We start from the raw sequence: 16,409 nt of genomic DNA, 5'->3' as shown, positions 1-16,409 counted from the left end.
ACATTGACTTAAGCCTCCCCCAAGCTTGAGAGATGCTTACTCCTTCGCGAGGCCAAAAATTATATATATAGTTACGATCACGATGAACAAGATGCATAGGATAAAACTTCTGATGAAATTCCAATTTCAATCGTTTGTAGTTCCATGATCCCATATCATCACATAGCCTATACCATGTCAATGCCTCTCCCTTCAAAGATAAAGGGAAGACCTTCTTCTTGATAACATCATCGGGCATACCTGCAAGCTTAAATAATCCACAAACTTCATCCACATAGATTAGGTGTAAATCGGGATGCAATGTTCCATCTCCTGCAAAAGGATTAGCTAGCAGTTTCTCTATCATACCCGAAGCAATTTCAAAGTAAACATTTTCAGTAGGTTCAGTAGGTTGAGGAACAACTCTTTGCTCTACTGGTCGGGGTGAAGATACCCCGAACAAGCCCATCAGAGGATTACTTTCCATAGTAACAAGTGACAGTAAATTTCAGCACACTATATAAATTTTTTCCTTACCAAATTCCACCTACCAAAGGCGCTTCACTCCCCGGCAACGGCGCCAGAAAAGAGTCTTGATGACTCACAAGTATAGGGGATCTATCGTAGTCCTTTCGATAAGTAAGATTGTCGAACCCCACAAGGAGCAGAAGGAAATGATAAGCGGTTTTCAACAAGGTATTCTCTGCAAGCACTGAAATTATAGGTAACAGATAGTTTTGTGATAAGATAATTTGTAACGAGCAACAAGTAACAAAAGTAAATAAAGTGCAGCAAGGTGGCCCAATCCTTTTTGTAGAAAAGGACAAGCCTGGACAAACTCTTATATAGAGAAAAGCGCTCCCGAGGACACATGGGAATTATCGTCAAGCTAGTTTTCATCACGTTCATATGATTCGCGTTCGTTACTTTGATAATTTGATATATGGGTGGACCGGTGCTTGGGTGCTGTCCTTACTTGGACAAGCATCCCACTTGTGATTAACTCCTATCGCAAGCATCCGCAACTACAAAAGAAGTATTAAGGTAAACCTAACCATAGCATGAAACATATGGATCCAAATCAGCCCCTTACGAAGCAACGCATAAACTAGGGTTTAAGCTTCTGTCACTCTAGCAACCCATCATCTACTTATTACTTCCCAATGCCTTCCTCTAGGCCCAAACAATTGTGAAGTGTCATGTAGTCGACCTTCACATAACACCACTAGAGGAGAGACAACATAGATATCATCAAAATATCAAACGAATACCAAATTCACATGACTACTAATAGCAAGACTTCTCCCATGTCCTCAGGAACAAACGTAACTACTCACAAATCATATTCATGTTCATAATCAGAGGGGCATTAATATGCATAATGGATCTGAACATATGATCTTCCACCAATTAAACCAACTAGCATCAACTACAAGGAGTAATCAACACTACTAGCAACTCACAGGTACCAATCTGAGGCTTTGGGACAAAGATTGGATACAAGAGATGAACTAGGGTTTGAGAGGAGATGGTGCTGGTGAAGATGTTGATGGAGATTGACCCCCTCCCGATGAGAGGATCATTGGGGATGACGATGGTGATGATTTCCCCCTCCCGGAGGGAAGTTTCCCCGGCAGAACAGCTCTGCCGGAGCCCTAGATTGGTTCGGCCAAGGTAAGCTTGCTTATGGATTTTTTCTCAGACGAAAGTCTTCATATAGCAGAAGATGGGCACCAGAGGCCTGCCAGGGGGGCCACGAGGCAGGGGGCGCGCCAGGGGGGTAGGGCGCGCCTCCCACCCTCGTGGCCAGGGTGTGGCCCCCCTATGGTAGTTTCTTCGCTCAGTATTTTTTTATTAATTCTAAAAATGACTTCCGTGAAGTTTCAGGACTTTTGGAGCTGTGCAGAATAGGTCTCTAATATTTGCTCCTTTTCCAGCCCAGAATCCCAGCTGCCGGCATTCTCCCTCTTCATGTAAACCTTGTAAAATAAGAGAGAATAGGCATAAGTATTGTGACATAACATGTAATAACAGCTCATAATGCAATAAATATCGATAGAAAAGAATGATGCAAAATGGACGTATCAACCCTACAGGTTCGGAAATAAGCGAACGTGACCCGGAACCCTTTCGAGTCAATAGTTAACAATGGGTTCTGGACACCCTTATTAACACTCGCATATTCACAGAGTTCTCGAGCGAACCTTTGTTTATGAATACTATTCCCTTTGCTTCGCGATACATTTACAAAACCTGAGGTGAGATTATTGGTATCCTCGTGATCAACTCCTTGATCACTATATTGATTATCCTTATTGCCGGTTTTGTTCTCTTTACTCATGTCCGTGTTTCGGTATCTCGTGATCATAATCACAAGTCTATGGCTAGGCGATAATGACACCGTAAAACCAAGTGGGGCCAGAGAGTATCTCTCTGTCGTGAGAGGAGCAAATCCTAGTCTTGAACTATTGATACTGAGACATACGTTTCCGGCATACCGGTAAGTCACCTTTACTCACATCCAGTTATAGAGTGACGTTCGATAAACCCAAAGTAACCATCCAGCATGTTGACATACGATATTCTTATGGTCTAAGGAACTTAGTAATCATGAACAAGTTATATGAAAATACCAACAACATAACAATGATAAAATCTCTAAGTAATTCATAAGTTGGGTTTATCCAACACCATTGTTTCGACAACAATGTGTTCTCATTATTCAAAGCATCCTTGTTACAATAACAATGCTTATGATTAAGAAAACAAGATCATCATCAATACATGAGCTAGTTTTAGAGGCATGAGTAGGGATCATATTGGTGTTTATGTTTCCACACATGTATTTGGGTTTTCCTCTGAATCTCGTATACAAAAACTAATAAGATTATAGCATAGAAGTATAAACTTAATTATGAACATGGAAATATAATAATACAAATATTATTGACTTTAGGGTATATTTCCAACAATTCTCCACTCTAGTTGCTTACTTCAAGACTTGATCAGCCAAAACCCAACACACGAGCTCATTTTGATCTTGTCTTGAAACCATAACTTAAATTCTTCTCTTAAATAGTTCTCTCGAGTCCTTGATCCTTATAAGCCTAGATGTATCAACCTTTGAGATCCTCCAACGAACTCCACCTTGAGCATATTTGTTTAAGCTTTGAAATCAATCTTGAGGGGCAGCTAGGGTTGAGGCCCACTCTCACTTAAATAGCCGGCTTTGACCCCTCGGGTGGCGCGCAGGAGCGGCAACATGAATGGCGATCAGTGAGCTCCCGTCGGACTGATGGGATCTCTGCGTATTTCCGCGTGGGTCCCACCCATCGGTCTGATGTGGCAGACACGTCCGGCGCGCCCAGACCTCCCCATATATGGGGTGGGTATGGGTGGGGTGCCTGATAGCCCAGACATATAGGGTCGGTTTGAGGCGTCTGGGTAGATTGCATTTTCATGACCTGTCACTGCCCGGACCATTCATCCGGACGTACATGTGGAATTTGATGGGTCCGTTGTAGATGCACTTATAGACTGTATTTATCCACCCATGAAATCAAACATGCCCTTAGTTGTCTGTGCTGGAGTTGCCTATGCGAACGGATCCCTAGCACCACCCTTATACATCCGGGCTGTCACTGTCGGATGTGGGGTTTCGGCAAACCCTTAAGGTTCGAACACTGGGGTGCGCGCGAAGGCTTTCCCTCCTACCGATCTACGCCCTAGCTCGATAAGATCTCGCGGACGAACTCGACGAACTCACAACACAGAAAGACACGGGATTTATACTGGTTCGGGCCACCGTTGTGGTGTAATACCCTACTCCAGTGTGGTGGTGGTGGATTGCCTCTTGGGCTGATGATGAACAGTACAAGGGGAAGAACAGCCTCCTGAGGTTGAGGTGTTCTTGTGCTTGCCGAACTTGTGTGAGTGAGGACTCGATGCCTCTACTGTGGTAGCTAGCTCTACTTATATAGGCCCTGGTCCTCTTCCCAAATATTGAGCAGGAAGGGAGCCAACAACGGCGGGCAAATTTGAAGGGGGGCAGCTAGTACAAGCTATCCTGACAAAAGTGGTCTTCGCCTGCGAAAAGCTCTGGTGGTGACGCCGTCTTGGGCTCCACGATGACCTCCGTCCTGTCGTCCCTCTGGTCTTGGTCTCGTTGCACCGATATGGCAACCTTTGCCTGATGCCTCGGTACTCTTCGCCTGCGCTGGCCTCCTTAGCACCAAAGAGGAAACAAGGACGTTGCGTGCGCTAGCGCCCGCCTGGTGCCGATCGTCATGGCTCACGTCACGAGAGCCTCGTGAGGTTTGCCCCGCCTTGATATCTCCGCTCCTCGTGAGCCTGCCTGACTAGGCCACTCCTGAGGAGGTCTTGCATCGTCCGCCTCGCGAGGGTCTTGGATGCCTTGTTGATGAAGATGGGTCGTACGGCCTGCTGGCTTAGCCACGCCGTGGGCCGCAGGCAGGCAAGTCTGGGGACCCCCGTTCCCAGAACGCCGACAGTCACCTGCTCCTCCTTCTCCCCCTCCGGAGGGTTCGGAGGCAAGCCGGCTGCAAAGCAAGCGGCGTGCGGTGCATGGAGTGGATGTCCTCCATCCCTGCATGGATCTTCGCCTGACGCTGCATGGTCAGCATCTTGTAGTAGGTAATCTTTTGGCGGACCATGGCTACCGGAGGATGGCTAGCTCGGCGTGGAATAGGTGTGGACGAGGTCGCGGTAGTGGCACAGATGGGAGAGAGGGGGAGGAAATGGGGGCAACTAGGGTTGCGGCTCGATGTCCGGCTTAAATAGCCGGCTTTGGCCCCTCGGCCAGCGCGCAAGAGCAGCGACATGAATGCAGACCGGTGAGCTCCGGTCGGACCAAAGGGTTTCCACGTGTTTTCGTGTGGGTCCATTCCATCAATCCGACATGGAGGACGTGTATGAGTGCGGCCGGACCTCCCAATATCCGCCCATATATGGGCTGGTCTAGGGGTGTCGGACAACCTAGACGTATAGGGTTGGTTTGAGAGGTCCGGTTAGGTCACATTATTATTATAGAAAAACAACGTGTCTTTATTCTTCCCGCAAAGAAAACCAGTGTGTCTTTATTCAGCAAGAAAACTACTGTGCACGAAACAACCTATGGTTGGATGCTTAGAAGGACACTGGTATCCCCATCCAACCAGAGTTAAGTCCTAGACTTCACATTGGTGCTCGCATTATTCCTGGATTTATTTCAGGCTTTCTGCGATGTTTGTGCAGTGGGAGGAGACATTCCCGTCGACTGCAAGACGCCTATGGTGACTTTGTAAAATCTCAAGATGCTATGTCGGCTTAGTCTCTCGGAGGTGCTCATAGGGGTTGGGTGTGTGTGCGCGCGCGTTCATAGGAGTGAGTATGTTTTTTTCTCGAATACGCACACACATGTGTATCATATGTTATAGAAAGAAAAGGGGTGGAGAGCCCCTCCACATGGGTTTGTTACAAAACACACCTAAATCCACGCGTATACATCATAGTGGGCTAACTACTCCCGACCAACCCACCGTGACAACGCTTGAAAGAAGCTCTCTAGGCCGCCCTTCAGCAAGCCCGCTTGCTTCCATGCCCTTCCTTCCTCCAAGATCCTCTTACCAACTCCGTGGACTGATGATGACGCTCCGTCGAACACTATCATGTTTCTATGCTTCCATAACTCCCAGAGGACAAGGGAGAAGATGGCCCTATAGTCCTTGCGTCGCCCGTCCCCGGACGTTGCACACCATTCATTGAATCTGCCGCGGTTACCATTTTCCCAAAACATGCTGCCTTCGGCCAGAAGGCCTCAAATCTGAACCTACGCCCCACCTTCCAGTCCGCGTTTAAGTCGAGTAGCAAAGGGCAGTGGTCTGGGATGGCCGAGCCCATGGCATCAAGGAATCTGGAAGGGTGCATGTCGTCCCAGTCGTTTGTGGTAAGCACGTGATCGATCTTCTCCAAAGTGGCATGCTCGCGCTCATTTGACCACGTGTAGCGTCTGCCGTTAAGGTACATCTTCTTGAACTCGAGACGGTTCAACATTGTGCGGAAGCATGCCAACATCCTCCTATTCACCACCATTTTGTTCTTGTCCTCGCGGTTGAGTAGGAGGTTGAAATCCCCTACGACGGCCCATGGTCCAGCGTGTAGATCTCTGACCTCACAGAGCTCCTCCATGAATGCGATTTTGTCCACGTCAAGTTGGGAGGCATAGACACCATAATCTACCATTGAGACTGTAGTTTTGACGAGTGTCTTCTATTATGCTTGTGTATGTTAGCGTCTTTGATTGTATTGTGTTAAAACAAGTTTGAAAAAAACTGCTCTGCGCATGATGAGTTTTTTTTCTTTCCTTTTCGAGGGGATGTGAGCACGATGAGTTAGTATGCACACCATTGCACGATGGCCCATGTAGCGTTCAGTTGTCATGCAACTTTAGGCTTGATCGCATTGTCGTCCAAAAATCGTGTGTATAATGTCGTGTGCATAGTAGTGTAGCCCCCCACCCCACGCCAGCACTGCCGCCCTGCCCCGGCGCCGCCGCCGTCGCGCGCTGAGCTGCAAATCTTCCTCTGTATATTCGACGTTTCCTCTGACGCCGCCACCTCCGTGCCCCAATGCACCGCCTCTCATCTACTTCGCGACTTCCCATCTCCTTCATGGCATCTTCCCCGCCTCGCTGGTGGCCTTCAGCGCTTGCCCGACGAGTTATCCCACTCTTGGCGGCTCCAAATCCACCTGCCCGTCGTCTTTCCCGGTGTGTTTTCTTGTTCTGATGCTAACGTTTGCGCCTTTACCTGGCTGGTATAGTTTTTTTTTAAAGGAGTTTGGCATAATTTTAGATGCGGATTATGACCAACCATTTTTCAGGCTTACATAATGGTTGCATCACGATTTCAGTCCTTACCCGATGATTACAATCCTATTTATGTCCGATGCTGAGATTGGATTTTATGCTATTTTGGTGATAGATTTCCTCATGGATCTCAGAACCTGGCCACCGTCAGTCGAGTACAAGGCGATGAGTCTGGTAAACCATATAGACGGCTGCCCATCTCGATCGCTCAAATCATGAAAAGAATGAAAAATACTGGGACGAGGGGCACTGTCTCGGAGGTTATAGATGAAGACGAGGGGAAAAGTGATAAAGATGCTTTTAGGACAACCTCAGAGGTTATGGATGACAAAAGTGATACATGGGGCCAAAATGTGAACTTACCTGGTTTTGAGGAAGACCGAAGTAGCGCAGCCAAGAATCACATTACTAGAATCGCTGTCAGTGAGGATGAAGGACTCAGTGATGACGAAGGATTTAGTGTGAACGGTATACTTGCAAAAAGCAGACACCGTGACGGTTCTATATACAGGGGTATTGATTTATTTCATTGGAAAGAAGAGTATCGTATTGCAGACCGTAATGAGAGTAAGTGACCAATATATCTTTCCTATTTTTATTTTTATTGTTAGATATATGATTAGTTTTCTTAATCAGTGGTACATCTTTCCATATCCTACAGCTGTACAGATTTGATATTGATCATATAGATTACTTGTACAGAGACAATGCTAGCTGTTTGAGACACTCGCCGAAGCTTGCTCGCCTTGCACTCTTTCAGTTTATAAGATTAACAGTTCCACCCCAAAACTCGCATTCCACTCTCGCCGGCCCTTCAGGTTGGGACTGTTTGGACAGATAGCAATTGGTGCTGTCACCTGACAGGAAAGGCTGAGGTGGCATGTAGAGTATTGATGACATTGACTAGGACTTTATTCCATGCTATGTGATTACATAGCCCAATTTCCCATGTGAGGCTGAATAAATTAATGCATTCTCCCTAAATTTTTCTTACATATCAAACCGTGCAACAATATATACGAACAGCATAGTACGCAGGAAAATGACAGTTGCAAATTCAAATAACAGTATAAATATGTACAGTCACACTGCTGCAGTTAATTAGATTTAAAGTCTCTATACATGCAGCCTCAAGCTACCAATAACACAAAGGGTTTCAAGTCCTCATACAGTTCACATACTACTAGTTATGAAAGGAGCCAACCAAACCTTCAATGCCCCTGTTTAGCACGAGGTTTGGGTTGCCACTTCCAAATTTATACTATCCCCCAATACATTTATCAGTTTCTAGCTAGCAAAGTTTTAGTTCTTTCTCTCACTGATTGATAACAATGTGGGGTGGAGCCAGGATGAAAACTGAGAGGGGGCAAAGGTGTGTAGGAACTTCTTTTGCCGGAAATGATTGTAGGAACTAATGGCTAGGTCATTTACGGAAACTAACCAGACAACTACACAAGCATGAGTGAAGCAAAATCATATATTTCCTTATAATATAATTTCATCACACACATAATTATGATAAGTTCATCACCAAAGTAAAAGTAAACTAACCATTTTAAGATACAATGACTTGAGAAATAGCAATATGTTAAACATTACAAACTATAGGAAAAGATGATGTTAAAATCTAGGGAGAATGTAAACATTGATAAATAAAGAAATAAGCTTGAGTGCATTACCTCCTTCTGTTTCAACCCACGTCGATTTTTTGCATGGAAGGGTTTAACTGTCACCTCATTAGGGATGTTATCCTACATTTCCTTTTCTACGAAACAAATTAGGCCACAGCTCAAAAGGTCATCACCCATTTTGTTACATAAAGCATTCTTCACAAACTTTATAGCTGAGAAGCATCTCTCCACGGCTGCAGTGGCAGCGGCTACAGAAAGAACCTACCTTGTTCAAGGAGAATTCCAGCCATACTCAGATCTAAGCTTCCCTAGCTCTCGCTTAACAAATTCCATTGATATAGAATTTACAATGTGCCTATCCTTTTCTCTGAAAGGTTTTTGATAGCCCATTTATTAATGCTAATATAATAATCATCATTGTAGAAAGAATGCGGAATCAAATGATTAAAACTAATTAAAAGACCATTGACTTGACATTGCTTATTAGAATCTGTGCCTCTTCCTCAACATATTCTAGTACTTTTACCACTGAGGTGAACATCTTTGCTCAACAAAGTGGTATAGTGAGAAGTCCATCTAGTATTCTCCCAGTCTTTGAAGAGAAAGCTCTTGGTTTCCTCACTTCTCGATGATTCTCTCGAAGTTTATCCTTTTTCTAATGATATCGTATCAAAGAAATCTCCAACATCAAATATCTTCTTAGCAATGGCCACAACAACCAAGTTAAATTTGTGAGAAAAACAATGTATATAATAAGCTGAAATGTTCTCTCATAAATTATGCTCGTAGACCATTAAACTCATCTGCCATGTGTGTTACTTGCTCCATCATAACCTTGTCATCTCACTTGCTGTAGACTCAAACCAAGCTTTTGCAATTAGAAAATCAATTTTAGACTTGGGATAAGCGGCTGTTGTCTCCTCCACATGAAGAACATCAACAAACCTCTCATTTGACTCGTCACATTTGTTAACATATCATAGAAACACTGCCATTTTTTCTTCGACACTCATCAACCAATAAGCTGAATGCGCCATTACGGATCTCCTTCAAAATACAACCCCATACTTCTTCTGCAAAACATTCGGGTAGATCTAAGGCGATGGGTCACAACTCTGCTGCTGCTACTCAACATTGGTGTCCTCCTGCTGGGACCTTAAAAATTAATGCTGAATCATTGATTCTGCCTTCGATCACAATATCCTGTGTGGTTCGTCGGGTTTTCTGATTGGTGATGATAGATGCAATTTTATTGCGGGTGGAGCTAAGTGGTATGGTTCTTTAACTTCACTTTTGTAAACCGCAAGGCCAACTTTGCTGCACATTATTTGGCTATACTGGCCTCTGTTTCTAGTCCGGATTGTTTCTGGCTTGGCCAGGCACCGGTGATGTTAGCCCCAAGTATTCAGCAAGATCGTTCCCTTGCTGATGAATCAATATAATCTCTGATTCTCAAGAAAAAAAGATGGAATTGGAACGAAAAAAGGCATTCAGCTTCATTATGGGCTATACTCATCGCTCCACTCCTTGGCGGCCTCTTCCTATTATTCACAGAAACAAAAACCACTACCTTGGTTCCGTTCCGTATGAGCAAGTCAGTAAGGTTGAAAAATAGAACCACTACATTACACGTCCAAGAGCTGCTATGATGCCCTCTTTCACGGGGTGGTTGGCTCGAGCTCCTGGATGGCTGGATGCCCTCTTTCGCATGGCTCCCCCTAGGGCCAAGTTCTTCGTGTGACTTGCCTGTCAAGACCATCGCTGGATCGTTGAGAGACTGGTGAGACAAGGCTTGCATCATGCACCTAGCTGCACACATTTCGACCAATCGGAGTAGACAATGGCACACCTTCTCACCGGTTGCACTTCCTCACACATGGCACGAGGTACACTCTCTTGTATATGTTCGATGGTGCAACCCTGCTGGCAAGGGCACATCCTCAGTCATCATGTCGGTGGCATGGTGCATTTGGGAGCATCGTAACACGGTCATCTTACGCCCAGCTCAGCCTAGCCCACCTCCTGGACACTTTCAAGGCAGAGGCTAGGCATTATTGGTACCTCCCCACCCTTTTGGTCTTCAATCATCTCTGTAGCTTTTCTCTTCCTTGGCTTTGTAGGCTTAATGCCAGCTTTTCTGAAGATACATCCCTTCTTGTTATGGTTCGGTTTGTGCAGTAGCCGCAGTGTATTGTGACATGTTCAGACATTTTCCCCCGGCGCCTCATGATGTTTCTTTTTGCTGACCTTCTGACCTACCTTCAATCTCTTAATTGGAATAACCCTATTGGCATATATGCTTGTAGGAGACATTTTCCCCCGGCGCCTCATGATGTTTCTTTTTGCTGACCTTCTGACCTACCTTCAATCTCTTAATTGGAATAACCCTCGCAAGTGCTGTATGCTTTGGTACATAAGAGGACATACATTTTTTTGTCGAAATGCTCTTTAATCCTCACCGGCCCTATGCTCAGTTCTTTTTTTCTGTAAGCAACCGACAAGCTTTTCAAGGTAATGCTTTCTTTTGGTATTCCTAAAGAACTTCTCGAGGTAGCGAAGTTTGTAGTAAAAAGAACATATCCACTTAGTAGATTGAGAAAGAAAAATTCTAATAGGTCCATGTAATCCTCAAATGGCATTTTTTTTACCTTTTGAATATCATGTATTTATTTACTGTATTAATTTGAGTTATAAACTTACACTATAACTTTACTTTTTATGAAGCTCGGTTGGAGGCAATGACACTATCAGATCCTGCTGCAAATTGCAAAGTTCACAATGGAATTTGTACTAGACATATTGCTCGTAGCATGCTGCAAATCTACTCATTAGAGTTGGCTAAAATTCCTGTGGATGGCTTCGTAGAGTTGTATGGATATGTAGCAGTTCGGGATGACCTGGATCCATTGCTTAATTATGTTGTCAATATTAGCAGGGATGACCCCGTCATCGTGGAGCAGGTATACATCTATACTTATCTACAATAATTTCTACGAACAAGTCTACCCTAACACCCCATATGATCGAGGTTTGTCTGTGTAACCAGGTGTTTGCCCGTTAAAAACAAATCTCCACTACCATCTAAATCACACCTTGGGACAGTTTTGGAGGCAATCAAAACCGCCCCAGAGAATAGATTTAGCCGGTATGGAATATTTCAGGGGTAGATACCAGATTTTGTACTTGTGTTTTAAATAGACGAACCTTGATATTTGATGCGGTTAAGCAAACCTGTTCCTTATTTTAAGCTATATTATTCATTTTTCACAGTATAAGGTTAAACTTATCACATGAATATAACATATGAGATCAGAGCAGTTACATTCTCTCGATGGCATACTACAACTACTACCCTGCTCCTGAATTATGTAGTAGACATGAAGTTCAGTTTTCACTCTTGATTTTCTTAGTAACTATAAATAGGATTAGTTTATTGTTGTTGTTCCACATATTTATTGTGCTGTAGCTCCAATTTAATCTGTCTTAGCTGCGAAAAAATGCTTCTATGCGACTATCTGTCCAAAAGTAGCAGAATAGTTGTGTAACACGTACGATTGTATAAGCAATACTATATTATGAAATGATGATTTAGTTTGAGAACAGATTTGAATTATGAAATTAAGGGAGTATCACGTCCCAAACAAATCCAAATTGAATAGTTTTGGATTCTTTGCTGTTTCTTAGCACACCAGGAAATTGATATCCTTTTGTTTATAGACATATGAGGATGCATACCCCCTCTGTTTGGGTTTACAAGGTCTAATATGTATTTCGAGATTTACTTTGACCATCAATTAATCAATAATAATGAGATATATGGCATAAAAATTATGCCGTTGGAAAATTCTTTGAAACGCAAATTCAGTGTTATACCTTCTGTGGCATACATATCATATATTATTGGTCTCATTGATGGTCAAACTAAATCCCGAAATATGCGTTAGGCCTTATAAGCCTGGTCCGAGGGAGTACCATTAATGAATCCATCAGTACAAGTCATTTTATTTTGTCTTTTTATTACACACATGCTTATGTACAATTGTGTATATTTAAGGGTTTGAAACAAAGTCAAATAAATTAGGGCACCAATTTTCCCTCTCACCATTATGCAGCTCATAACCGTCTTGAAATGCGACAAATATCTTGGTTATCAATTATTATTATTATTTTTGGAAAAGGAGGTCAAAACCCCCGGTCTCTGCATCAATCGATGCATACAACAATCTTTATTAATCATTCAACAAAGGTCTGACAAGAACATACATCAAGACACCCGAAGCCACCACTCACACCTACAAACTCGATAATATGGAGTGCTCTCACTCCCCATATCTAAAACCGGTGTCGTCGCCGATCCATCCGCATAATGTATCGGAACCTACAGCCGGTGGAGTAAACCTAAAGCGTACACCACATGCACACGTTTTAGAAGTCATCACCATCATCATCGAACCGTCACCATCATCATCGAACCGCTGACACATCTTTAGGAAAGAGATCCGCATCATCCTTGCCAGTCCGGCTATCCGTCGACGCCACCAAGGCGCCCAACGGCACCAGCTCCCTGCGCGCAAACTGCTGAGCACGTCATGGTCGTCGCCGGTACACCGCAACACCATGCCGCCAAGTACCACCAGCCGACACAGCTTGAAGTCTCTGGAAGATCTGTTGTGCGTAGCACCTGCCGAACAGGCATGACACAGCGTAGCACCTGTCGGCCAGACATGACTTGACATCTCCACCGAAGCTCCATGCAAGACGAAGCCGCTCCACCTCCTGCCGCAGTCTTCCAGCGCTGCTCCACAAACGATGCTCCCAAGAGAGAAACGACACCGCAGTGCCGCCATCGCCTGATCTGGAAGACCAGATCCTAGGGTTTCACCCGGAGCAGCACGAGTGGATCGACAGTAGTTACACGACGATGCCTTCATCAAGGTAATGGTGCAGAACGCCGCCATCGCCCGCCGTCGGCTCGGTTTTCACCGGCAACTATGTCTCCCCGACTCGCAGCCAGGACTAGATGACAGATCTCGAGATCCGACCACCCAGCCTCAGGACGACCACCTCCGACGGAGGAGATGGCCACCACCGCCAAGCCCAAGGTCGCCGCCCCGGGCGCCCGCATGATGCAGATCAAGACCATGAGCACCACCGCGATCCGAAGCCGAACCGGAGGTTGAGCGGCTGCAACATGGCCGCCACCGCCACCTGCCGCTGCGGCTACAGACCCGCCGCCACACTCCAGCCGTCGTTGTCCGCCATCACCGCCGAGGAGATCAAGATTGGAACCGCCGCAACGATCTCGAGCAGCTGACGCGCGAGAAGAAAGCCGCCGCCGTTGAGCCGCTAGGGCTTTGCCCCGGCGTCGTCGCCGGCGACGGCGGAGAGGAGAGTGGTGGCGGGGAGACCGGAGGAGGGAGGCGGGGACGCCCCGGTGCGGCGCGGCAGCGCCGCACAGGAGCGGTGGTAGGGTCGGATGAGATGGCGATGGAGAAAGGATCCGGCGGCGGCGCTAGATCGAGTCGCGAGTCGCTCCTGGTCGCTCTGGTTATCAATTATTAAAAACTCCTTTGAATCAAATTTTGTTACAAGTGATACATCGTAACAGAAGTATTTAGCTTTAGACATTTCCCACTTTTCTATAAAGAGCTACTAAATATAATCATTTTGTAGGGTTCTCTCATCAACATGATTGGCCCCAAGCGAGGGATAGATATGGCAGATCATGCTCTACTTGAATATGACATGAAGATCAAGTCAGGCGAACAAGAAAAAGATGACCTACAGCTGATTGATGGTGCATCATTCATAGGCCCCTTGGGCTCATGGGATCAGCCATGCACGTTTCACATTGCTGGCGATTGTGGCTCAGTTGACATAACTTTGTCACGTCTTTTACACGCAGTTGAGGCGACCGTAGAGGTTCTCATATTGGAAGTGAAAAACAGTTTCAGTTTGTCCGTCAGATGTTTAGCCAGTGGGTTTAATGAAGAAATCCGGCTCTTTGATGGAACCATCGCTGATTCACAAGGCCTAAAGAGGTCGGTGGTTGCTGTAATGGACAATTCTTTTATAGATTTGAAGTTCAAGGTAGGCGCACTGTCATCCAGTTCCGACCAACATTGCTGTTCCTTCAAGGTGAAAATGCATGGGCATGATATTGAAGAAATAAAGACTGATTTTGCATTAATCTTAGTGAAGGTGATTTGGTCGACCTTGCCTAGGGGCTTTTCCGGTTAAGGTTTGTCCGGCCATGTGTCTGATGGGCTGGCTCGTGACTAACTTGTGGAGTGTAATAATCAAAACTATTCTGGCAAGTCTTTGCATACTCAGTCGAGAGGCCATAATTTGCTTATTATCAAAACACCACACCACAAGCTAGTGCTATGGTTGGGTCCTTCTGGTGGCAAGACGTCTGTTCATTGATGCATTCTTTCCGTGGAATTTCGGTCTGCTCTCCTCATAATGGTCTATCAGTGTTGTTTTGGAAAGATAACTGGTGGTGTGACCCTCTAATGGCCCATAAATTCCCACGCCTGTTCTCATATGCAATTAATCCTGATGTTTCGTTGGCCGAGCTCTTGGGTTCAAGGGATTTGCGTGAACTTGCGATGAACTTTGTCCTCTCTCAGAGCAAGCTTTTGTTGAATTGCAAGAACTGGGGGTGCTTCTCCTGGAGCTCAATATGGATCAGGAGGCTCGTTCTGGTCAGACTGCTGGTTTTTTCAGGTACCCCAGGGACGGGATACTGCAGCTGGCTTGTTTGCCGGTCTAGAGTGTCCATCTATTTTCAAGAAAATGTGGAAAAGCAAGTGCATGCCAAAACTGAAGGTGTTTATTTGGCTGCTGTTGGTTGACCGACTCAATACCCACGACATGTTGGATAGAAGACACTGGCACATGGATTCGGGATTAAATTGTGCTTTGTGTGCAAGCAACAGCAGAGACCAGAGATCACCTTTTCTTCAACTGTACATTTGCTCGCTGTTGCTGGAGGCAGGTTGGTATACACTGGACCCAAAATCATGATGTGGCTGCCATGTTCCGCTCGGCTAAACAATCTTTTACTGGCCCTTGTTTCTTTGCGGTGGCAACTTGTGTTTCGTGGATTGTGCGGAAACGACACAATGCTTATATATTTCAGCATCAGACACCTTCTTTGGCTACTTGGCGTGTGCTGTTTAAGAGAGATATCGGTCTCATTGGTCATAGGGTTAAGCCCCATCTTCAAGCTCTGCTTTCTGCTTGGTTGACTACTTTGCACTAGTTTGGCCCTTTTGGGCTTGTAACCTCCCCTGTACAGCATGGTCTCATAACCTTTATAGCTTTGTAAATAAATTTGTATCTCTTTCAATAGGAAAATATCGTAGGGGATTCCCCTACTGTTTCAGGTCAAAATAATAATAATGATACATGAATGCAGTTCATCACTGCATTGTGAGTGTGAACTGAACAAAAAAATTGCTGAAGCTTTTTCTAGAATAACCTCTAACCTGATGCTGGTAACATTACCTTTTTCCAAGAGTTGAATGATCAGTGTCAATTGCACTGCGGACGATGTTTGCTGCTGAGAAAAATAACTCACAATAGAAGAATGATGGGTAAGTTCAGACATTTTATTAATCATCATCAGCTCAAAGATCTTTATCTGCAATTGAACTGAAACTGCCTGCCACCTCCTTGCTAACTGTCCTTTCTCCATTGTCGTTTGGCGTTTGGCTCTTCTCAGAGCTGGCCTACCAGGAACAATCCAGCTAACAACAAATGACGCTGATAATTCTGTTTGTTCCCGCCACTAGAATCTGAAGCCTTTGCGAATCTAGCTAAGAACAATCGTAGTACATCAAGCTCTCTTTTTGGGTGGCATGTCAGGACTAAACAATGAAGCAGAGGGGATTAGCATAATGCAGACTTAGTTTTCAATGTTAAGCTGT

At 45.0% G+C, this 16,409-nt stretch overlaps 1 protein-coding gene across 2 annotated transcripts; it reads left to right on the top strand.

Annotated features, from left to right (window-relative positions):
- The first annotated feature begins 6,412 nt into the window (after nt 1-6,412).
- Nucleotides 6,413-15,639, top strand: LOC123120423 (uncharacterized). Of its 2 annotated transcripts, none has more exons than XM_044540414.1 (4): nt 6,413-6,745; nt 6,960-7,411; nt 11,200-11,435; nt 14,149-15,639. In XM_044540414.1, exons 1-4 carry the CDS (start codon nt 6,606-6,608, stop codon nt 14,713-14,715), a joined length of 1,395 nt encoding a protein of 464 aa, XP_044396349.1. In that variant the 5' UTR covers nt 6,413-6,605; the 3' UTR covers nt 14,716-15,639. The 2 variants fall into 2 exon arrangements, with proteins under 2 accessions (XP_044396349.1, XP_044396350.1); XM_044540415.1 differs by having other exon boundaries at nt 6,608-6,745; nt 6,859-7,411.
- Nucleotides 15,640-16,409: the final 770 nt, after the last annotated feature.

Source organism: Triticum aestivum, chromosome 5D (assembly GCF_018294505.1).
Source record: "Triticum aestivum cultivar Chinese Spring chromosome 5D, IWGSC CS RefSeq v2.1, whole genome shotgun sequence".
NCBI lineage: Eukaryota > Viridiplantae > Streptophyta > Magnoliopsida > Poales > Poaceae > Triticum > Triticum aestivum.
Note: the sequence above shows the minus strand (reverse complement) of the source record. Positions and strands in the feature narration are given on the sequence as shown.